This window comes from Schistocerca piceifrons, chromosome 6, assembly GCF_021461385.2.
Source record: "Schistocerca piceifrons isolate TAMUIC-IGC-003096 chromosome 6, iqSchPice1.1, whole genome shotgun sequence".
In the NCBI taxonomy this organism is placed as follows: Eukaryota; Metazoa; Arthropoda; class Insecta; order Orthoptera; family Acrididae; genus Schistocerca; species Schistocerca piceifrons.
The window spans coordinates 77,853,797-77,879,052 of NC_060143.1; the positions used below are offsets into that span (position 1 = coordinate 77,853,797).

The 25,256-nt window shown below is 36.9% G+C and overlaps 1 protein-coding gene across 1 annotated transcript in view; it reads right to left on the bottom strand.

The window, feature by feature from the left end:
- The window catches only part of LOC124802553 (nuclear inhibitor of protein phosphatase 1), an 80,670-nt gene extending 56,353 nt beyond the window's left edge, over positions 1-24,317 (bottom strand). The window contains exons 1-2 of the mRNA XM_047263418.1: positions 24,109-24,317; positions 23,932-23,992 (exon numbers count right to left, since the gene is read on the bottom strand). Coding sequence (XP_047119374.1) covers positions 23,932-23,992; positions 24,109-24,137 — 90 coding nt within the window. The 5' untranslated portion in view covers positions 24,138-24,317. The remainder of the gene's footprint in view (positions 1-23,931; positions 23,993-24,108) is intronic.
- Between the last annotated feature and the right edge of the window lie 939 nt (positions 24,318-25,256).

Consider the following 25,256-nt stretch of genomic DNA (forward strand, 5'->3'; position numbering starts at 1 on the left):
TGACTTATACGGTGAGTTTTTGTTTTCTCTCATGAGGTTCAGTTCCCTGGTTTTTATCAAGCCACTATCAGCCTGTAAGGTACCCTCACCGACAGTGTAGTGTAGCAGAGTTGTCATGCCAGGGGCAGATACTAAAGCCCACATGCACTAACAACCATCCAGCAGTTGTCAATCAGACTGGTGGAAGATTGGGATGCCCTACCACAAGAACTCCTTACTAACCTTGTGGTCAGCCTGGGCATGCGTTTCAAGACATTCACTACCTCCGTGGTGATCACAACCCTATTAAGAACCATATCCTGCCTTTTGTAGCGCCTAGGGAATCATCATAAATGAAAGTGACTTCAGTGTAATTATTGTCTTTGAATAAGTGAGTCATTTCTGTTCGTCTCATTCTGTATTTCTTTCAGTTACCTTCTGTACTATACTGTAGCAGTCCTTTCTATGTATGGTCCAAGATTCATCAAGCTATGTTACTTATCAATGACCCATCATGCAGAAATTACATCTGTCCTTAAATTTTGCACACCAGTGTACTCGTGTATTTACTTATTCTGTTGTCTGTGGACCCACACACTGATGACTTCAGGATGTGGAATGTGTCACCCTCATATTTACATACATATTACATTACAAATTACTATTAAATAGGTATTACAGTATTAAAAATAAAACAATGAATGATTACTGGCTTCATTCCTCAACACTACACTGTCCCTCAATAAAAATAATAAGTTCTATATAAAATATTTATACATAATATTTTACAAATTATTACCCTCACTCTTCAAAAGTCATATGTTCAGAATAATTTGGCAGGCATAGCTGTTTTCATACTACTGGGCAAGCAGTTAAGCAATACATATTTGTGGAAAGAAAAAGGCAAAGAGAATTAGGTTATTGTAGTAAGTGAAGCAGGGAACAGCCTGGATGGTGGTTATAGCATTAGGGGTGACCTGGGTGAAATAGGTATAGCAACTATACACACAAATGTGAGTTTTGTAGAGGTTCTACAGCACCATGACCAGCACTGGATTAACACTTCTGTAGGCAGCATAAACACTGAGTTGAGCAGGCTGGTGTTGACTGGAATGAAATCTCATGTGAGTGCAGTGCCTATTGCTACAACTGGGAGATGGAGATATACTAGACACGACCTACATCTGAATACGAGACGGAAAGTTAGGCTAACTGAGCTTCTTGCAGAAAATGTACGGATTGCCACCATCATACAAAGCAAGACCCCTGTGGTTACTGATGTCAGAGAGGTACTGTTTTTAGGTTAGAATCAGGATCGAGGCACCCTATTTTGTTAGAAATGAAAATAGTAGAAGAGCCCCACAACACACTTAAAAATGCACAGAAAAGTATAGTTAGCTTAGAAGGAAGGTCAGTGTTGGCTGTAATTTTGATGGTTTATTGACAGCAAAATCAATTTTTAATCACATAATGATCATCTTCAGTGCTGTAGTGTACAAATTAAAACTCACAGGCACTGGTGTCAAGTTATTATCTGTAACCAAAGCTATGGTTACTGATAATAACTTGATACAAGTGCCTATGAGTTTTAATTTGTACACTAAAGCACTGAAGATGATCATTATGTGATTGAAAACCGATTTTGCTGTCAATAAACCATCAAAATTAGGGCCAACGGTGACCTTCCTTCTAATTGCACATATATGGTGGTTGTGCACACAGCACTCTATGGAGTCGCCAATCAATAAAGTTAGCTTATTTCATCAAGATATTCGAGGACTGAATAATAAGGCAAAAGAGCTTCTTGTATGTTTGAAAAATTTAGAGAGCTCTGAGAAGATAGACATCCTGTGCCTGCCTGGGCACAACATAACCACAGGGTTAAATAAGTTACATACACTGATAACCCAAAACATTATGACCACCTGCTTAGTAGCTTGTTTGTCCATCTTTGGAAACAAAATACATCACTGATTCTGCGCATCAGGGATCCGACAGTTTGTAAAGGTATGTAGCATTAGATGTCTATGCACAAGTCATGTAATTCACATCAATAATGTGCTGCCGATTTGCATACTTGGTGATAGTGCTTGACAGTGACCCAGACGAGTTCCATACGATTTACATCAGGCAAATTTGATCACTAACACATCAACATGAGTTCACTATAATGATCCTCAAACAACTGTAGCACAGTTATGACTCTGAGACATGGGCAATTGTACTTCTGACAGGTGATATCACTGTTGTTGAAGACATCAAGCATGAAGGGATGCAGGTGGTTCGCAGCTGTCAGCATGTCTTCAGTTACTATCGTACAAGTGTAGGAGAATGTCTCCCATAGCATAATACTGCTCCCACCAGCCTGTGTCCATAATGCACTGCATGTTTCAAGCCACTGTTCACCTCGATGACAGAATTTATGGAGACGACCAGCGACCTAATGTAGCAAAAATGAGATTCACCCGGAGAGCCAACACATTTCCACTGATCGATGGTCAAATCCCGACGGTCCCATGACCACTGCAATCATAATTGACGATGTTGTTGGGACAATATGTGAACACGTAGGATTGGTCTGCTGCACAGCTTGATGTTAAACAACGTACAATGAATGGCTAGCCCTGAAACACTTGTGCATGCACCAGCATTGTTCTCATTTGGCGGAGATGCCACAGATCACCATCTCACCTACTTTCAGAGCAGACAAGCCTCTGAACCCTATGGGCTGTGAAGGTTCATGGACGTCCAACCATTTAGAGCCTAGATGTAGTTTTACTGTCCTTCTACCTCTTTGCATAGATGCTCATAACAGTAGCATGTGAACATTCGACCAGCTTTGCTGTTTTCAAGATATTCCTTTACAGGCTCTGTGAAATAATAACCTACCCTTTGTGAAAGTTGCTTATCTCAATCGATTTTCCCATTTGCAGCCCACATCTTTGCTGGGTTGCCTCCATCTGTGTATGCTCTGCTTACATACTTTCATTACTGCGTCACACACTTGCAATGCCACCAGGTGGTATCCAACATCGTGATGGGCACTGGTAGTAATGTTTTGGCTTACCAGTGCATAAAAGATTACTCCCTAGCAGCTTACTCGTGCAGAACTAATATGGGAAAGTGAGAAGTAGTTACACATATTAAAACAGAAAAAAAGTCCAAAACCTTGAGACCAGTTGATTTTGTAGTGATAAGCTTATGCTTTAACACTGAAAAGTATTTAACTTTTAATTGTAACTGTATATAGAGTCCCACTTTGAAATTGTGAACTCTTTATAGGATCCTGGATTCCTTACTATGATCTGTCTGACAACAGCAAGCAGTTAATATTCTATGGTCGATTTTCTAAAAGATTCTGATAAGGAAAATGATCTGGAAACCTTATTTGGATCCTACAATTCGATCTCAGTAATTAACTTACCAACACACAGTAGGATCCTAATTGAAAATGATTTCTTTGGTGAAGTTCAAAGCAATAAAATAATTGTTTACCTAGTAACAAATGACAGAGAGACTGAAATATGCCGTTGCCAAATCCATCTTTAAGAAAAGTGACACGAGAGACTTCAATAACTACTGATTCATTGCACAGATGACACCATTTCTCAAAATTTTTGGGAATGTGATGAATACTAGAATAGTACATCATCCAAGCAACTATAATATCTTCAGCAAATCACAGTTTTGATTTCAGAAGAGTTGCTCTACTGAGAATGTCATTTATGTGTCCACCCATCAAATTTTACAAGCATTAAATAATAAAATAGTGGTGGTTGATATTTTCTGTGACCTACTTAAGCATTTGACTGTGTGAATCACAGTATTCTCCTCGATAAATCGAAGCTTTATGGGACTGATGGTATAGCAAACCAGGATAACATCATATGTAACCAAAAGAATGCACAGAGTTGTACTTAAACAATGGAAAATCCAGGTTTGAATACCAACAATTATGAGGATGAATTGCTACTCACAATTAAGATGACACATTGAAGTGCAGACACACACACACACACACACACACACACACACACACACACACACACACACACACACCTCATGCACACATGATCGTTATCTATAACTACTCTGGGCAGACTGCAAATGGGCAGGGAATGGGGAGGGGAAACAAGATATGGGTGGGGTGGAGAGAAGAGTGCTCTTTTCTGAAGAAGGCTTTGGCTGAAAGCTCAGTGTCTTCAATGTGCCTGTCTGCAACTCAACATGTCATCCTTACGGTGTGTAGCAATCTATCCTTCTCATAACTGCTGAAACTTCTACTTAGTATTTCAACCAATGTAGAAATCACATACTGGGTTCCTCAAGGTTCAATCGTAGGTCCAACATATTCAGTTCCGCACATCTAGGGGTACTACATCAATGATAAATGTAACACACGATGAGGAAACAATAAACAACATAAAAGCTTCAAAATTCTTCAGTGGCCTTGTTAATGAGAATTTTAAGTGAAAAAAAAAAAACACTTTAGAACTTCTACAACAACGTAGTTCTGCCACATTTGCACTTAGAATCACTGCAAATCTTGGGGAGAGACATGTCAGTAAGTTGATATAATTTGCGTAGTTTCATTCTCAAAAATGTGCTGCAAGAATAATATGTGGCACTCACCCATGATCGTCTTGGCTACATATGTTTAAGAAGTTGTGCATTCTGACTATTGTTTCACAACATATTTATTCTTTCATGAAGTTTCTTGTAAATAATTCACTCAAAAGTAATAATTATGTACATAATTACAATAGCAAAAGAAAAACTGATATTCATTACTCCATGCTAACATTTAGCATACAGCTGATGTAATATTACGGTGTTTGCTGGAAATGAGAATGTGCAGAAGACATAATGTTACATTGTGACAGATTTTCCATGGTTTTGAACATATTTTTCCAGTTCCCAGTATCATCTGTGAGGTCAGCAGGCTTCATAGATTACAGTAGTGGCATCACTTGAATAATTCATCATTTCTGAAACCTTTTTTACTGTCTCTTGCTTTGTAGGTATTACGTGGCATTCAAGTTCTCTCTGTTGCGTGGATTCTGTGTGCTTTTCTGTTGATTTTGTGTTCAAAATGTGCAGTGAAGAGAAGAAATGTTTGGAGCAAATGATTTACAAAGCTCTTGACAAGTCTACAAATGATGAAAAGTAAATATCTGATGACAATTCAGATTACATTTCATCTGAAAATTGTAATAATTCTATACTTTTTTGAAGATGAGTTGCTATATATATTTATCATATTATTTTCACAGATAGTATTACTGTGAAAGAATCTCCTTCAGGCATAAGTACATCAGAAAAATGTAATATTGGACTGTGTATCGCTCTTTGTTTCAATTTGCGTCACACTGTACTCCCCTACAAAATTTTGCTTTCATCTTGGTTTTTTTTTATTTTGTTTATTTGGGGGGGGGGGGGGGGTTGTGGAGGGGAACTGAAGTCTCATCTGCATATTCAAGATTTAAAATCAGAAATATGAAAGTATGTGTATTTAAAGTAGAAAGCCTAATAAACCTAAACATGTTTTTACACACATGTACTACAACTTTAAACAAATACTCAGTCCACAGATAATGGCAGCTATCTATGACACCAGCACTGTAAGTGTTAAGGTTGTCTTTAGAACAAGAAAGGGTACACAGTGCTGCAGCTAATATTTTAATAGCTTACCCAGTGATATAAAATGTCTGACAGAAAGGAAAGAAAAATTTGAAAACAAACTGAAACAGTTTCTCCTTGGCAACTCCTTCTATTCTGTAGAAGTATTTCTATTATTGTAATATGTGGAAGGTGGCACACAGGAACTACTAACTCACATCTGTATGCCATATTTACAAATTAATATACGATGTGAATGTAAATTGACTCATACCACATCATTATGGTTTAACGAACAAATGATGCATGGAACATGAAACTAACAAACTTATACAATAAAACTACAAATCCATATTACACAATGAATGAATTAAGTAACATAATCTACACGAAACACTTGACAATCATGAAACTGCTTAGCTATATCTTCTCTTTAACAAAGTCCTGAAAAGAGTAGAATGAGTGTTTCAAGAGAAATTGGAACACTTTAATTTTGAAAAGGGATTTACTATTCCCTAAGCTTTTTAACTCAGAATGAAGATTTTTTCACCTCTCTGCCTCATAAAAACATTTTTTTCACTGGTAGTGTTTGTCATCCTTGTGTTTAGTGCCACACTTGTGAACTGCTGAGTTGCTTTCAAAACGAGTGGGGTTCTTTATCACAACGCACATCAGAGAAAAAATGTATCGAGAAGCAGTGGATAAATAATTTGCAATAGGAGTTTCTTGGAATTACTCTATATCGCTCTCTTCTGGGCAATGAAGATTTGTTGGATAAGAGGAGAGTTCCCCTAAAAGGTAATTCAACATGATATGGAAGAATGCGCATGAGCAAAATAAACTGCCTTTATGACCGTTTGGTCTCAAATATTAGAGAGCAGTCATAACTCAAAAGCTGCTGAGCTCCATCTCTTTAAAGTTTCATGAATGTGACATTCCCAGTTTAGTTTTCAGTGAAGTGATTGTCCACAAACTTGGTACCATCCGCTCCCTGTAACTGACGGTCACTGAGTATCATTGAGTATTTTTGCTGTTTGATCTAAACTGCATAAAATTTGTCTTGCTTAGGTTGGAAAAATGCAGTTAACAGTAAACCCTAAAAGATTTGGGATAAAATGTTGTTGATGACTATGAATGGCAGATTTTCTGTTACAATGCTGATGTCATTTTAGTGCCCACATGGATGACTTCACATTTTTCATTATTTAGAGTAAATTTCCACTTCTTGCACCATACAGATATCTAGTCTAAATCATTCTGCAAATGGTCTTGATCATCTGATGACTTTACAAGACGGTAAATGACAGTATCGTCTGCAAACAATCTAAGAGGGCTGCTCAGATTGCTCCTATACCATTTATATAGATCAAAATTATTTAACTGGATAGATAAAATATCTACTCAGCAAGCAGCAGTAGAACACACACATAAAAGACTTGTAATTGGCAAGCTTTCGGAGCCAGTGGCTCCTTCTTCAGGCAGAAGGGTTAAGGGAAAGGAAGAAAGGTGAAGGAAAAGGACTGGAGAGGTCTAGGAAAAGGGGTAGATTTCGGGAAAGTCACCCAGAACTGTGGGTCAAGGGACACTTACTGTATAAGATGAGAAGGATGGACTGATTGTTGGGAATTGCTTCGGACGAGATTTGGAAACTTGAGAGCTTGAAGATGGAACACAGGGTAATATGCGAGACTGAGATTACAACTAAAACATCGCGCACGAGTCATTAAGAGTGAAAAAGTGCATTGTACATAACAGAGGTGGGACAGGGGCAGTGAAAAATAGATGGGAAAGACAATGAAAGATGTAGAACATTAAAACAGAGTGAAGCAAAGAGTAATTGCAGTGAAGAAATGCTGAGACAGAAGAAATTAACATAAATTAAGGCCAGCTGGGTAACGAGAACCAAGGACATGTAGTGCCAGTTCCCACCTGCAGAGTTCTGAGAAACTGGTGTCTGGGGGAAGAATCCAGATGGCGTATGTGGTGAAACAGTTGCCGAGGTCACGAATGTCATATTGTATAGCATGCTCTGCAACAGAATATTGTGAGTTGCCAGTATACACCCTCTGCCTATGCCCATTCATCCTAACTGATAATTTGGTGGTAGTCATGCCGATGTAGAAGGCAGAACAGTGTTTACATAATAGCTGGTATATGACGTGTCATTTCACAGGTCGCTCTCCCTTTGACTGTATATGTTTTGCCAGTTACAGGGCTATTATAGGTGTTGGTAGGATGGTGCGTAAGGCAAGTCTTGCAACGGGGATGGTCACAAGGGCAGGAGCCATAGGGTAGGGAGATGGATGCAGAAGGGGCATAGAGTCTCACAACAATATTTCAGAGATTGGGAGGGCGATGGAAAGTTATTCTAGGTGTGCTACATAGGTCGACTGAAATTTCCGACACCAATTTTGTGATTTCATTTAATGTTGGCTTACTGAATTTTTGAATAAGGTTTTCTTTGCATACATATTTTACATTTGGAATGTCATTTATTTTATCTGTCCTCTTCCAAAAGCCTCATAATTTCCTCAGTTGCCTGGTTAGTTCCAGGTTCTTCTTGGAATTATTTTCATTATTTTTGTACAATAGGGTCAAAGCTGACAGCCAGCATCAGGTGGCTTGGTTACTCTGGTAGAGAGAGTTCACACGTCTGTTGATGATAATTTTTTAATAAAACAACTGTCAGACAAGAAACACATAAATGTACAGTACGAGATCTTCACTTTAGTGTATTTAGTGTACAGGGTCCAATTCTGTTCGTACTATATATAGATGACTTTCCAGACAGTGTAAGAAATGGCAAAAATGTTCTCTTTGCTGTTGACAGCAATATTATAGTCAGTGACAAAACATCAGAACTCCTATTAGAGAAATAAACCTTCAAGGATGTTTATGGTTGGGCATTATGCAATAAATTAAAACTGACCATAAAACAAACAGTATGCACTTCAGCACAAACAGGAAAAACAACTCTGTCAAATTAAGTATAGATGATAAATCTGCAGATTGTGTAATGAAGTGTTTGGAATGAATACTGACTGTCAATTAACATGAAATTAACACACAAAAATACTGGCCAAAGGAGTGGGGATAGCCGAAGAACGCCATATCACCAATTGGCTTTGAACATAAAGACTGTAGACACCCCTACATCAAGCTTACAGAATAAGGTGACCATGGCTTCAGTCATTATACATGTGAACAGACACAAGTATGACAAATATGTAATTGCAGAAATAACATTAATAACACTAAACTAACAGGACACTGGGGGAATTTGGGGCCTTTGGGAATGACAAAAATCCTCACTAAGGAATACGTCTAAATGCTGGTACCACTTATTCCCCAAATCCCTATAAAAACAAAATGAATCCAACATGACAGTAGTACTCTCCTCAATATACTCCTCAATAAATGTCATTAATACCTCTTTTGTGCACCCCTACAAGAAGAAAATGAATCCAACACAACATAACTGCCATCCTCAGTATACTCCTCAAATAATTCCACATTTCCGTTTAATCCCCATCTTCCCACCACCCAAAAAACAATGTCAGAAAACCAGCCCCTCAAACAACAGGGCCCCATACCCACATGACCACAGGATGAGTACTCTTACCAAAAGCAGATTGATCAATTTTAACTATAGCGACTCCTCCCTCTCTCAAGTTTCCCCTACACTTAATAAATTCTGTACAGACCTGCCTACAAAGTGAAAACCAGTCTAATGTAGCCTGGTCACTAACACTGGTCTAATTACGACAACACTCAACTGATGAGCAATATTACAACATCACATATAGCGGTCCCTGGTCAGAGATGCAGCAACTCTGGTCAATTTCATTCCTTCTCCACAAATGTAACACTTCACATACTTAGCAATTAAACTGAATAATTGCAGAAATTTAGTCATGGTCAAAATATCGCCCCCACTGGCATACGCAGGGACCTGCTCATGAACCTAGTTATCATACCTACCAAACAAAAAATTAAGTCTCAAGCCACAAGCAACACATCAAATTAACAATTCCACATCCAAAATCTAATCTACTGCCCATAATTGTCAACATCAAAATTATTCACTAACAAACCACTACAAACTCTTCTAATATTATCCTCACAAACAGCACTCAAGGAGTGCAATGAACCACTAACATACCTCACAGGGGAACCTCCCCATTGCACCCCCCTCAGATTTAGTTATAAGTTGGCACAGGGATAGGCCGTGAAAAACTGAACACAGATCAATCGAGAAAACAGGAAGAAGTTGTGTGGAACTATGAAAAAAATAAGCAAAATATACAAACTGAGTAGCCCATGCGCAAGGTATGCAACATCTAGGACAGTATCAGCTTGCGAGCGTCATGGTCCCATGGTTAGCGTGAGCAACTGCGGAACGAGAGGTCTTTGGTTCGAATCTTCTCATGAGTAAAAACTTTGATTTTTTATTTTCAGACAATTATTAAAGTTCAGGCACTCACACATAATCAACTTCGCTCTCCAAAATTCCAGGACACGTTTAGATTTGCTTGGACATATGCAGGATTTGACGGTCTACACACGGAAACATTTGAAAACGTAAAAAACATATGTTTTGACAGAGCACAGGGAAAACTGTGCGACTGTGAAACTGTTGCATTCATTTGTTGCAGTTTATGTGAGAAACTCTTATGTTTTCATCACTTTTTTGGGAGTGATTATCACATCCACAAGAAAACCTAAATCGGGCAAGGTAGAAGAATCTTTTTACCCATTCGCCAAGTGTGCAAGTTAGGTGGGTCGACAACATATTCCTGTCATGTGATGCACATGCCGTCACCAGTGTCGTATAGAATATATCAGACGTGTTTTCCTGTGGAGGAATCGGTTGACCTATGACCATGCGATCAAATGTTTTCGGTTCCAATTGGAGAGGCACGTTCTTTCGTCTACTAATCGCACGGTTTTGCGGTGCGGTCGCAAAACACAGACACTTAACTTATTACAGTGAACAGAGACGTCAATGAATGAACAGACAGATCGTAACTTTGCGAAAATAAAGAAAGTAAAATTTTCACCCGAGGGAGGATTCGAACCAAGGACCTCTCGCTCCGCAGCTGCTCACTCTAACCACAAGACCACGGCACTCCTCAGCTGAGATTGTCCTTGATGTTGCTTATCTTACACATGGACTACTCAGTTTGTATATTTTGCTTATTTTTTCATAGTTTCACACAACTTCTTCCTGTTTTCTCGATTGATCTGTGTTCAGTTTTTCAAGGCCTAGCCACTGCGTCAATTTATAACTAAATCTGAGGGGGGTGCGATGGGGAGGTTCCCTTGTCAGAAACAATTTAGAAACAAACACACCCAACACCACACCCTCCAACACACCATCTGCAAACATGATCCAATTCAAATGTGCCACAATGGTGTCACACAATGCAACACAGTTACATCCTGGGACAAAGTAGATGATTGGTACAGAAATGCAGCATGGTAACGTGGAAGTGTGTGTATCCAGAAGACGTAATAAGAATGTTAAAAAATTTCAAACACTCAGGGAACCCAATATTTATGGCCTATCCTATACTATGCTAAAAACTTTAACCTTTCGAACAGCTCAACTACTGACAGTAGTAAGAAATAAATGCTTTCATGCTAGAGAATTTCCACGCTTCCAGAAAGCAGAACACATAGTAACAGTTTACAAATAAGATCATCCTCATTAAGTGTCAAGCTACAGGCCAATCTCTATAATGATTTAAAGTGATAAGTCCATAATGAAAGATCAGCAAATATTAAGGTATTTTGAAGGAAATAATCTCAATTTTATGACATATAGCACAACTTTTGGGAGGGCAGGTCATCGACAACAGTAGTACTTGACTTAATACAAATATAAGTCAGGGTTTTGAAGGCAACGAGACTATAATTCTGCTAGTTGGTGATCTTAGTAACACATCTGACTGTATCCCACATAAAGCTCTGCTCGGCAAGCTAATGTCATATGGCACAGGAGGAGTTGTTCTGCAAACCCTCAAATCTTACCTGAGGAATAGACAACAGAACATATCAGTGCAAGGAGCAGACTTAGGTGAAAAGACGTTACAACACAATGTGCCGAACATATCCATGATAGGACCTCTTTTGTTTCTAATTTTTGTTAATGACACAGGCTCCACTGGGCACACCATGCAGTTTGTAAATGATACAACTTTGTTCTCAAAATGGGAGAATGTAGTTCATGCTGTTCAACAAGAAACCCTATTCAGTGAGGCCATGTCCTAGTTGATCAAGAACAGGACGACAATTAATGAATATCAAACATAGACGATGATATGCAGCCTCAGTAATACTTCATCACAAGGTGACACACCAGCTGTTAAGCTTCTGGGTGTTTTCATTGATACCAAATTAAAATGACAATAGCATGCTAAAACACACTTGTTCAAAACTTTCATGTGTCCTACACCACTTGAAGAAATTAGAAAGTGTAATATCAAAAAAATAGCTACTAACAGTGTACTATGTAATGTTCCACAGTCACATCAGCTGTGGGCTGTTACAATTGGGACATTCTGTAGGTGCAATAATGTGCTTTTATTGGAAAAGACAGCAGTGAGGATCATTAATCCACACAAAAAACTGACAGTTGTAAACCAATTTTTTTCCACATTAGGAGTGCTGATTTTTTTTATCCATCATATTTTCAACTGCTTCATTCACACTAAAATAACTCGAGGCACCTATGGAAAAAGAAATGGAGCTCATCAACATAGCACTCACAACTGGGCCTAACGACAGTAAAGACAGGCCAAAATTTAAATTAAGATAGAGAACAGCCTGCAAATTGAAGTTCTAAAATTATTTAATGCACTACCTACGCTACCTAGCGCTGTTCAATCGTAACCAAAGAGAGCAATTTAGAACTAAACTTTTGTGTATATAAAAAGTGCAAAAAGGTGGGAATTTAAGGAGATGGGACCTGGATAAACTGACTAAAACAGAGGTTGTACAGTGTTTCAGGGAGAGCATAAGGGAACAATTGACAGCAATGGGGGAAAGAAATACAGTAGAAGAAGAATGAGTAGCTCTGAGAGATGAATTAGTGAAGGCAGCAGAGGATCAAGTAGGTAAAAAGATGAGGGCTAGTAGAAATCCTTGGGTAATAGAAGAAATATTGAATTTACTTGATGAAAGGAGAAAATATAAAAATGCAGTAAATAAAGCAGGCAAAATGGAATACAAACATCTCAAAAATGAGATTGATAGGAAGTGCAAAATGGCTAAGCAGGGATGGCTAGAGGACAAATGTAAGGATGTAGAGGCTTATCTCACTAGGGGTAAGATAGATACTGCCTACAGGAAAATTAAAGAGACCTTTGGAGAAAAGAGAACCACTTGTATGAATATCAAGAGCTCTGATGGAAACCCAATTCTAAGCAAAGAAGGGAAAGCAGAAAGGTGGAAGAAAAAAAAAAATATATATATATATATATATATATATATATACACACACACACACACACACACACACACACACACACACACACACACACACGAGGACAATATTATGGAACTGGAAGAGGATGTAGATGAATAGGAAATGGGAGATACGATACTGTGTGAAGAGTTTGATAGAGCACTGAAAGATCTGAGTCGAAACAAGGCCCCAGGAGTAGACAACATTCCATTAGAACTACTGACAGCCTGGGGAGAGCCAGGCCTAAGAAAAATCTACTATCTGGTGAGCAAGATGAATGAGACAGGTGAAATACCCTCAGACTTCAAGAAGAATATAATAATTCCAATCCCAAAGAAAGCAGGTGCTGACAGATGTGAAATTACCGAACAATCAGTTTAATAAGTCATGGATGCAAAACACTAACGTGAATTCTTTACAGACGAATGGAAAAACTGGTAGAAGCCGACCGTGGGGAAGATCAGTTTGGATTCCATAGAAATATTGGAACACGTGAGGCAATACTGACCCTACGATTTATCTTAGAAGCTAGATTAAGGAAAGGCAAACATACGTTTCTAGCATTTGCAGACTTAGAGAAAGCTTTTGACAATGTTGAGTGGAATAATCTCTTTCAAATTCTGAAGGTGGCAGGAGTAAAATACAGGGAGCGAAAGGCTATTTACAATTTGTACAGAAACCAGATGGCAGTTATAAGAGTCGAGGGACATGAAAGGGAAGCAGTGGTTCGGAAGGGAGTAAGACAGGGTTGTAGCCTCTCCCCGATGTTGTTCAATCTGTATATTGAGCAAGCAGTAAAGGGAACAAAAGAAAAATTCAGAGGAGGTATTAAAATCCATGCAGAAGAAATAAAAACTTTAAGGTTCGCCGATGACATTGTAATTCTGACAGAGACAGCAAAGGACATGGAAGAGCAGTTGAATGGAATGGATAGTGTCTTGAAAGGAGGATATAAGATGACCATCAACAAAAGCGAAACAAGAATAATGGAATGAAGTCAAATTAAGTCGGGTGATGCTGAGGGAATTAGATTAGGAAATGAGACACTTAAAGTAGTATAGGGTTTTGCTATTTGGGGAGCAAAATAACTGATGATGGTCGAAGTAGAGAGGATATAAAATGTAGACTGGCAATGGCAAGGAGAGCGTTTCTGAAAAAGAGAAATTTGTCAACATCGAGTATAGATTTAAGTATTTGTATGGAGTGTAGCCATGTATGGAAGTGAAACACGGACGATAACTAGTTTGGACAAGAAGAGAATAGAAGCTTTCAAAATGTGGTGCTACAGAAGAATGCTGAAGATTAAATGGGTAGATCATATAACTAATGAGGAGGTACTGAATAGGATTGTGGAGAAGGGAAGTTTGTGGCACAACTTGACTAGAAGAAGGGATCGGTTGGCAGGACATGTTCTGAGGCATCAAGGGATCACCAACTTAGTATTGGAGGGCAGCATGGAGGGTAAAAATCGTTGAGGGAGACCAAAAGATGAATACACTAAACAGATACAGAAGGATGTAGGTTGCGGTAGGTACTGGGAGATGAAGAAGCTTGCACAGGATAGAGTAGCATGGAGAGCTGCATCAAACCAGTCTCAGGACTGAAGACCACAACAACAACAAAAAGTGCAACCTTGTACAGTATTAGGTACTACCTCTCCGATGACAGAAAAGTGTCCACCTGATCTGCAACTCAGTGCCATAACAACAGCAGCGACTCAGCTACTTAGTTACACCATGTTCTAGCACTGATTTTATAGTTGTGTTATGAAAGTACATTGCAATCTAGTTCTTATCTTTAATGCATTATATAATCACTATTTTAATACCATAGCTTAAATTTCATTTTATTCATTTTATTGTAAACTTGATGTAATTTGTCAAATCGCAGCTGGTGAATGACACAGAACTTGCACCAAGCAAATACTTCTACCAAACTATTGTGAAAATCAGGGGAAAATATTACTAAGTATTACTCTAATAGTTCTATAGCTATACATGCTTAGGCCTCATCATGTAGGCCTAAAAAGAGCCAGTTTGGACTTGGGATTTACCAAGGAAAATCACACACAAAACAGCAATTTCTATCAGAGAATTAAACTGTATCTATAATAAACTGCCCAATGGGATGTGAACAACTACTAAAATATATCTGTTTAAAAAGGTAGAGCCCTAAAATATTCTTGATAGGGGTCATTCCATGTTAAAGAGACTTTGTGACAAAAAAATTAAAATGACAATATTTCAAATATAATCTTAAAAATACCAAGTTAAAAGTACATTTGTTCATTGCAAAATAATCATGACTATGAAAAAATTAAATTTCTACCTTCACTAAGTGTTTAAAGTGCACTACTCTATGGCACCACAGAGAGCTATGTTTTATGCTATTTCCAGATGAGTATTAAATTGTGTTATCTATGGCTGATTGTACTATTGTTGCAAAGAATATTGAAGTCAACATTGTTATAGCTCACAATAATTCGTTTTGTTGAGCTAAGCTAATTGCATTTCTTTATTTTGTTAGTTTTATAATATATGTGCAGCTTGTAACACCCGTAACAAAAAAAGGTACAAAAGTTTAATTTGTAATCTAGTAAATTTGTTCTGTACAATACTTTTCTGTAAATGTGAGGTTATGCACATGTTTCACAATATCATACCATTATATGGCATTTTGAAGTCTTATTTAACACTCTTAGAGCTGTTACGGGTGTTACTAATTTTTGTTTCGGGTGTTACTTAACACATGCGTAACACCCGTAACATGAATTGGAAGGTTTAATGCCACCTTCATCTTTAGTAGGCCTAGGACCTGCATTTAAATTATAACCAAAGGGTATTATTATGAATGAGAAAAGTTTTTTAACTATGTTTATTACATATGAAAACAGTTTTAACTTTGAAAACAAAAATTTTTATTCCTCTGCATACACTTGTTGAAACACTGCACCTACATTATAAAAGTTAATTGGGGCATTAACCGGACTCAACTGACGTTCTCCTAAAAAGTTAATTAAGCCCAAAATTCTTTAGATTACATATAGTTTATGTTTTCCATTCTAACTTTCCCAAGGACAACAATATTGCTAACCTCAGTTTTAAATTTTATATAGGCCCAGTAAACTGCTTATTGAGGCAAATTCTAGTCATTCATAAGAGCCTACAATTTCATAAGCATACTTGAGTCTTTGAGCAAAGCTGTTCCAAGCAATCACAAGGAATTATTGAATGAATTAAGTTGTAATTCACAGAACGAAGACTGTGTTTTTGGGTCATGCCAGGAATGTCAAATTAAATTGAGCAAATTTATCCCAGAAGGCTTTGACGTAACTAAAAAGATTGTCTGGCAGCAATGGGAAAATGATGCGAAACATCGTCCTTGTCTTAGTGAACATTCAGGGAGCTGCGATGATGCCCGGTTGACAAATTGTCGCAGTTTAAAAAACATTGCTACGTGAAGATAAAGCAGAGTGATTTCATCAAAGGAAAGAAAAACAGCCTTGACACTGAAGAATGCGTTCTTCAAATGGACTTTGCAGAGAATTATGCTCTAATTTCACAAGATGAGGTACAGAGTCCACACTGGGCACATTCACAAGTAACTATTTGCACTTTCTGCATTTAGTTTGCAAACCATGAAGTCAGGTCCTATGCAGTCATCAGTAATGACCTTTCACACACAAAATATTGTGTGTGGACTTTTCTTAAAACTGTTATAACGGACATTAAAAAAGCGTTTCCTAAAGTTAAAAGAGTTTTTATATTTTCTGACAACTGTGCTGGGCAGTTCAAAAATAAATATACTTTGACCAATCTATGTTATTTTGAGAGAGACTTCGGATTGACAGTTGAGTGGAATTTTTTTGCCAGTTCACATGGTAAAGGAGCCATGGATGGCATTGGAGGTGCACTGAAGAGGAGCGTGTGGACAGCTGTTTGATCTAGGAAAGTTATTATTAACAACGCAATTGACTTTTATGACTACACTCTGATGAGCTTTTCTAAAATTAAGGTACTATGGGTTGATAAGATAACAGTGGAGCATAACATTCCTGTTGTTGTTGTGGTCTTCAGTCCTGAGATTGGTTTGATGCAGCTCTCCATGCTACCCTATCCTGTGCAAGCTTCTTCATCTCCCAGTACTCACTGCAACCCACATCCTTCTGAATCTGCTTAGTGTATTCATCTCTTTGTCTCCCTCTACGATTTTTACCCTCCACGCTGCCCTCCAAACATTCCTATTTTGGATGAAAGGTGGAAAAATTTACAAGCAATTCCTCAAATCCAGGGCTGCCATCACTTTCGGCCTTGTAACACAACTGATTTGCTGGTTTCAAAAACAGCAGAGTCATTAATGACAAGAGTGTCAGTATTTAGCACTGAGGCCAAAGTTAAAACATTACATGCAAAAGATGCATAAACTTCTATGAAGTGTGCAGTTCTGATGATTCTGATCAGGAGACTGTTTCACTATCTGAATCACAAGACAATATTGGAAGAGCTTGTGAGTTAAACCTAACTAATAAAATTGAAAAGTCTGATTTAAAATTTGGATTATTTGTCTTGGTTGACATTCCAAGTGACAAAAAGAAGCCAACCCTATCCAAAACTCAATACCGTTACTTGGGAATCTGCCAGAGTGAGGTTGATGAAGAGGAGGATGTGAAAATAATGTTTCTGGAAGTCAGTAGGAAAAGGTAAAACACTTTTTAAACTAGATGAAAGTGATGTTTGTTTTTTGAAATTCGGTCAAGGTAACAACACCAGAAATCAAACTAAGAGGTAACCATTTGTACTAAGAGTTCAATTTTGAGTTGGATGTTGCGGAAAAAGATTATTAAATGAAGTTTTTAAACCAATCAATAATAAGAAAACATTTTTGTCATAAATTTATTAGGCCTACAAAATGAGGTAAATGTTAAGTAAGTAACGATATCTTGGCCTAGTTGTACTATAAAATTGTAACAAAATTTTTTGTGTAATAAATAGCGTTATCCTTCAAATATATTTCCTTAAGTACATACTTTTATTCCAAATAAACTACAATACTTCTTTTCTTTTTATGCAATTGTAAGAGGTAATTTATTCCTTCAAGAATCAAATCTGATGCATCTATGTAACACCCGGGTCATTCCATGTCAAGTCACCCAGGCCTTGACACCAACCATGTCAGCTTTTGATGAAACTTGGTACAATTACTTCTTTTATCATCCTGAAAGCACTTGTAAAATTTTTTGCTCTATCTCTTATAGTTTTTTTTATAAATTTTTAAAGCTTTTAGATTTGGCTTTGTTTCAGCAGTCGGAAATTGTAACTTAAACGTGTCCTCACAACTAAAAAAATTTGTATATTAAAGAATACTCAACATATCAGTATGAAATTTTGGAATAAGTTTGTGTATTATATCTAAATGTTAAAAAAAAATTATAAGGGTTTTTTTTTTTTTTTTTTTTAAATACTCTTAACTGTATAGGCTATTAGATAAAAGAAAAATTATGTTGGCTTTTTAACCTGTTTAATAGTTATCTAATTTTTAAAATAATATTAATTATATTTTAAAAATAAAAAATGCCAAGTGACTTAGACACCGAAAATAAGTTTTTGTCTTCTTGGAGTAACAATGTACACTTGGATTTTGTATTGTTACTCCTGTGTTTTGAAGTAAAAAATTATTACAGTGTTAAATAGTGCTTGGATAGTATTTTATTAAGTTTATTTGAACTCTCAGTAAGTACTGTTGCTTAGTTTACAGAGATTCTTTTCCAATATCCTATAAAAGTAACCAGAACAGTAATCAGACCAAAAGTGAAATCAGTATGTCAGATATTCAAATCTGTAGTGTAGGGTTATTTAAAAAATCTGACTGTTTCCAAACAACCTACACACCTTCAAAAAAGTTACAACCGGTATCAGAATTGAATGAGGAAGAAAAAGATTTGATCCACTTACGATGTGGAATTAATCTGTGTGAATTTAAGAATATATGTTCACACCACAGCTACTACTTTTTAAATGTTTTTGAAAAGTATCAAACAACATGTGTAGACTGACTAAAAAAACACAAAACTGTTCTGGTTACTTTTATAGGATATTGGAAAAGAATCTCTGTAAACTAAGCAACAGTACTTACTGAGAGTTCAAATAAACTTAATAAAATACTATCCAAGCACTATTTAACACTGTAATAATTTTTTACTTCAAAACACAGGAGTAACAATACAAAATTGGGAAGTGTAGGCTTGGATCTTTCTAGACAATTACTGACAAAAAATATTAGCATAAAACCTGGACAAAAGCTTTGCTCAACATGCCGTAACTTTTGTGAGGAAAAATTAAGAGTTGAAGTCAATGAAAGTGAAACAGATGATGAAGTCATGGTTGAATTACAATCATTGGAATCCAGAAATGAATCCCTCGTACAAACAAACATTGCTCTTGATTATTTAGGTTAAACACCGATAAAGCTTCATGGCTTGTCAGAACAAAGTAAAGGGTCTTATTTTAAAAGGAAGGTTAGCAGTATTGAAAAGACTGCAAAAAAGGCGGTTTCAAAAGCATTAAAATATGATGCACCAAGTTCTGATGATGACGAAGAAGATAAAAGTGTGGTTGAGAAAGCAAAGGATTTTGATGTAATGATTTCTCTTATGAAAGGGAAGATTTCATCTGTTGGGAGGTCTAGAAAAATCCAGATTCTGACCTTGGCTCCAGATTCTTGGACTCGAAATAAAGTGATGAAAGAATTTAATGTGAGTGAGTACATGGTGCGACAAGCTAGAAAGCTAAAATCTGAAAAGGGTATTTTGGAAACTCCTGGTCCAAAAAAAGGTAAAACTCTTTCTGAAAATACAGTAAGACTTGTAACAGATTTTTATGAAAAGGATGAAAGTTCCAGAGTGCTACCTGGAACAAAAGACAAAGTAAGTGTTCAAAAAAATGTGTACATACAAAAAAAGACTCATTTTGTGTAACTTGAGAGAACTCTATTATTCTTTCAAATGGGAGAATCCCGAGGTAGAAGTAGGATTTTCAAAATTTTGTTTCTTGAGACCTAAATGGCGTATCCTTGCTGGTGCTGCAGGCACACACACTGTATGTGTATGCAGTATCCACCAGAATGTTAAACTATTACTGAATGCTGTGAAAATTGAAGAATCTTATAAAGACCTAATTAAGATGCTTGTGTGCAACACAGAAAACCAAAACTGCATGCTACATCATTGCAACGGCTGTCCTGCAAATACTGCACTAACAGAGTGCTTAACTGAAAAACTAAGTGAAGATTATGATTTAGAAGAAGAAATTGTAATCAGTCAGTGGGTTAACACAGACAGGGCAGAAATGATCAAACAGTCTATCAGTGTTGAAGACTACATTTCTTTATTGGTTAGGTCATTGGAAAAGCTCACCCCACACTCGTTTATAGCAAAATCCCAATCAGCAGCCTTTAAAAGATTGAAAGAAGACCCACCACCCAAAACAGCAATTATTGTGATGGATTTCAGTGAAAATTATTCCTTTGTTATACAAAATGAGATCCAAAGTTACCACTGGAATAGAGGTGGTTGTACTCTACACCCAGTTGGAGTTTTTCTAAGAAATGAGGAAAACAATGTTTTTGTTTCCAAGCACTGTTTTATTAGTGATGACCAAGAACATGACACAGGTTTTGTTAACTTTGTACAAAAAGAAATTACAAAGTGGCTGTCATTACATCATACTGACATTGACTGAGTTCACTACTTTACAGATGGTTGTGCTGGGCAGTACAAAAATAGAAACAGTTTTAAAAATTTGACTGAACACTTGAGAGACTTTAATTTGAAGGCCTAACACTCTTTTTTTGCAACAAGTCATGGGAAGTCAATTTGTGATGGCCTAGGAGGAACTATTAAAAGAATTTTAAGGAAAGCCCAGTCTACAGCTTTCAGACAAAGAACAAATAATGACAGCAATCGATGTGTATAAGTTTTGTGAAAAAAATATTGAAAACATTCATTTTCACTTTATTGACAAAAAAGAAGCTGATTTTCTACGGTTAAAACTAGAAAAACGTTTTTCAGCAACCCGAACCATTCCTGGAACTAGAAGTTTTCATAACTTCAAACCACTTCCAACAAACAACCTTGAAATTAGAAGGACTACAGATAGTGTAAAACCCTCCTTAGTCTTTTCTTTCCATTCTTCTTCTGATTGGGTTCATGTTGAACCATCCATAAATTGCTATGTGGCTGCAAATTATGATGGTAACTGGTACTTTGGACTGGTAAAAACAATATTCAATGATGAAGAAGATGCAGAAATTCTATTTCTACATCCTTCAGGACCCGCTGCATCATTTTATTGGCCTGAAAGAGAAGATTCCTGCATAGTGCCTTTGGAGCACATAGTCTGTGTAGTAGACGCACCTCAATCAAGCGGCACTGGGAGAATGTATTACTTCAAAAAAGACTGTATCAAAAGAACTGAAAGCTCTTGGATGAAGTGGAAAAACAGTTTGAATCAGCATTAATGTTTATTAAAAAGACAAAATTACTCAAAAAATTCAATGTTTCAAGCAATCAGTTGGGTTATACATAAGTGTCGTAAGAAAACTATCTTTGTACATAATTCTAATGTAATCTACTATAATTAATAAACATGTTAAAAAGCCATCATTATTTTTGTTTTATCAAATAACCTATATGTTTAAGAGTAAATTAAAACAAATTTGAGCATTCTATCAGGTCTGAGACTCGAGATATTGCAATTCTTATAAAACAAAACATCCGTTAAAAAAAAAAAAAGAAAAAAAATACATGTATATCTTTTTTTTCATAGAAAATATTAATATATTTTAATAGCATCATTTTTATCTTCAAATATGTATAATAAATAAACTTGCTGCAAAAATTCATGATGTTATCTAAAAGAGTTTTTAAGATAAGCAAATTTAAAGTTTTGAATACAAATTAAACTGACCATTTCCGAAGGTTCAGAAAACGCAAAACATAAAAACTTTAAAAATTTATAAAAAAAAACTGTAAGAGATACAGAAAAAAAAAAAATTGCAGGTGTTGTCAGGATGGTATTAGAGCCATTTGAGCCAAATTTCATGAAAATCTAAGGAGGTGGGTGTAAAATTTATTTTTTATTGGGTGATTTGATATGGAGTGGCCCACCCGTAACATTTAATGTAACACCCGTAACAGCAAAAAAATATATATATACTAAGTTATGATGTCAAAAAAATAAAAATTTATATTTCAAAATAAAATTTGGGGCAATACCTCTTAACAGGTGTTTTACAAGAATAAAAGCTTCATCAAGTTTGCAGAAATTAGAGAATTCCCTAACTCATAACAGGGGCCAGGTCTACTTTTGGTAACACCCATAACACTACTTTTTTGATTAATAACCAGGAGAACAATAAAACAATTCCAGTATCAACATTTCTAAGATGAAATATAATGTAAGCCTTAGAAGTTTTCAATATTAAATTCAATAAATATTTTCCTTACATTATTTTTCCTGATTTTAAGGTGTGTACATGTAACACCCGTAACTGTGGAATTGCCCATAGGCTAATTAATGCACACGCACAACTGAAGATTACTTAGAGGATTCAATAGTAGTGATTAATAAGGAAGGAGAACAATCACAACACTCTGTACCATTACAATACATGATCATAATGCAGCCTAATGCTGTTACAAGAAAATCATGAGCCAAGACCTACAGCGCATGAATACATTCTCCTGAGCTCAACATTTCACTCATCAGTGGGGGACACCAACTTAGTTTTTCAAACAGACTAAGGAATGGACTTGAAGACATGAGTTGGGCACAGTCGGCTGATTACGGCCCTGAAGTCAGTTTTCCAAACAGACTGGAGGGAGTGCAAAAGGCATAGCAGTGTGTTTGTGGTCCAGAAGACATCAGCACATGCACTTAGTGTGTGCAGTCATCCAGTAAAAAAATAATGTTTTAAATTATATGTTATTTGGCGCAAATAGTGGTAAATAAGTAAACATTGTACAATAGGGACCATCCAAATGAGGCAGTGCAGTTGTTAAGACACTGACCTCATATTTGGGATGAAGCCATTTCCTCAGTCTAGCCAACTTGTTTTAGATTTTCCTGAATCATTCTAAGAATGGTTCCTTCAGTGACGACATGGCTGACCAACTGTACTATTCTCATATGAACATACTTATATATTCCTGTATTAGGCCTATGAATTATTTATTTTCATGTGATACTGAATTCTATGGGCAATCATTGTCAGATGTTCCTTGGATGAATAACTAACTCAAATCAAAACCAAAATTAAATGTCAACACGTCAGCAGATAAATGTTGGCTTGAGCTTCACATATTCTAGCATCTTCACTTCAAAAAGTTACATCTAGTGGTTCACTTCTATTGGTATAACACAAGCTACCCATTACCTACAATCTCAATGGCTCCTACATTTTCATCAATGGACAAGAAATGTGTTAATGAAAGGGCTGGAGTGAGCATAAAATTTGGTTAAGTGGAAGAAAACTTATACGCAATGACTATAGCTGCGAAGGGCAGTACATAGGCAGTACATAAGGTCTGAAACTACGATGCCTAATGAAATTTCCTCGCTGATTTGAACTGTGCGCTAGACCAGGGGTCGAACCCGAATATTTCTACCGATTGAGTATCAAGACAAGACTCGTGACCCGCCCTCGCAGTTTTACTTCCGCCAGCACCTCCCTTCCTCCCGGTTTTTCTATTTCCGTCCATTTTTCTACACTTCTACAGTGTTGATACATATGAATAAACATCAGTGCCTTTTGTAAATGCGTTAGAAATTAATAAATATATTCTAAAATGCAAAGTGTTCGTCTTTTACCTGGATTAGTTTATCTCCTTTTAAAACATCCAGATGAAGTCCGACAGGCGGTTTTCCAGCCCTGCAGAGTAAACAGACTAATAGTGCGGAAACAATCAAAGTGCATCGCGTCGAGAATTCTGCCGTATCAAAGCAGAATTTAGAAATCTGAACAAGGGCATGCAATTTCGAACATACCAGTTTGGAACATCGTAGTGATTTGCCATTGCAGAAGTGGTCCTCTTGAATCTCACATCACTATAAACATGAACACATCCGTTTCGATATTTATGTTACGCAAACTTCATCATACTTGGAACACTGGAGCTTCGTTAAACACAAATAAAAGGTAATACTCGAATACAAACAACACCACAACAAACTCAAAACACTATTTGTACTGCCTTCCAAAGACATTCAGAAAAACCTCTGGTTCATCGGTATAGGCATTGGCACTAAAGGAAACGCCCGAATAATGACAGCTTTGGTTTTTGAACAAACTGCGAATTAATTTCATGATACCATTATTATTTTGTTTTAAAGCAACAACAATAAACGACAATCCCTTACATCTCACACAGGAACCACCGTTGAAGCTTAGATGTTTTATAGTGTTATTCTATCCACAATGATTACGTCAAGAAGTACATTACATGAACATCAACTGTTACATTCCGTATTTCTATACATATATTCAGATATAAACATGAAAAATTCGATGCGTTGTATGCGCATCGGTAGAAAGTGGGGAGGTGTTTCGGCCGCATCACATCTGCATAGACAAATCGTGCCGCACACGCAGTGACTGTCTCCGCACGTCACACCTGGGCAGACAGGTCGTAACATGTAGGCCAGAAATGTTGCCAGGTATAAAACTCAATTTACAACGAAGCTAATATAAGCGAATGTGCAAAATCAAACGACAATTCTCTGGTGTAACATAAGCCACATGTGCAAGCTGCATTCAGTCGTACACGGTTCGCACTCACATTTGTTCGATCGTGTTCCATCAACAAACGTATACGTCCTCTCCGCTTCGGCATTAGCAATAAGGAGAGACATAAACCCTATATACCTCTGCAACTTCATTTGAATATCATTGAATGTATCCGACGCTCTGGGTTAAATTTGTTGTATGGCATCCTCTTTGCAGAATCCACCTTCGATACTACAACCGCACTATTCTGCAAAGGTCCTTCTTTCTGAACATATTCGCCTTGCTCTGTATTATTTTCCTGTAAACTTATGCACATAATTGGGCCTCTTTCTCTTGTGGCGCTCTTGGTGTCACATTCCTGGTATTTTTCTAGTTTGACTCAGTTTTCCACATATATTATATGTGTGTG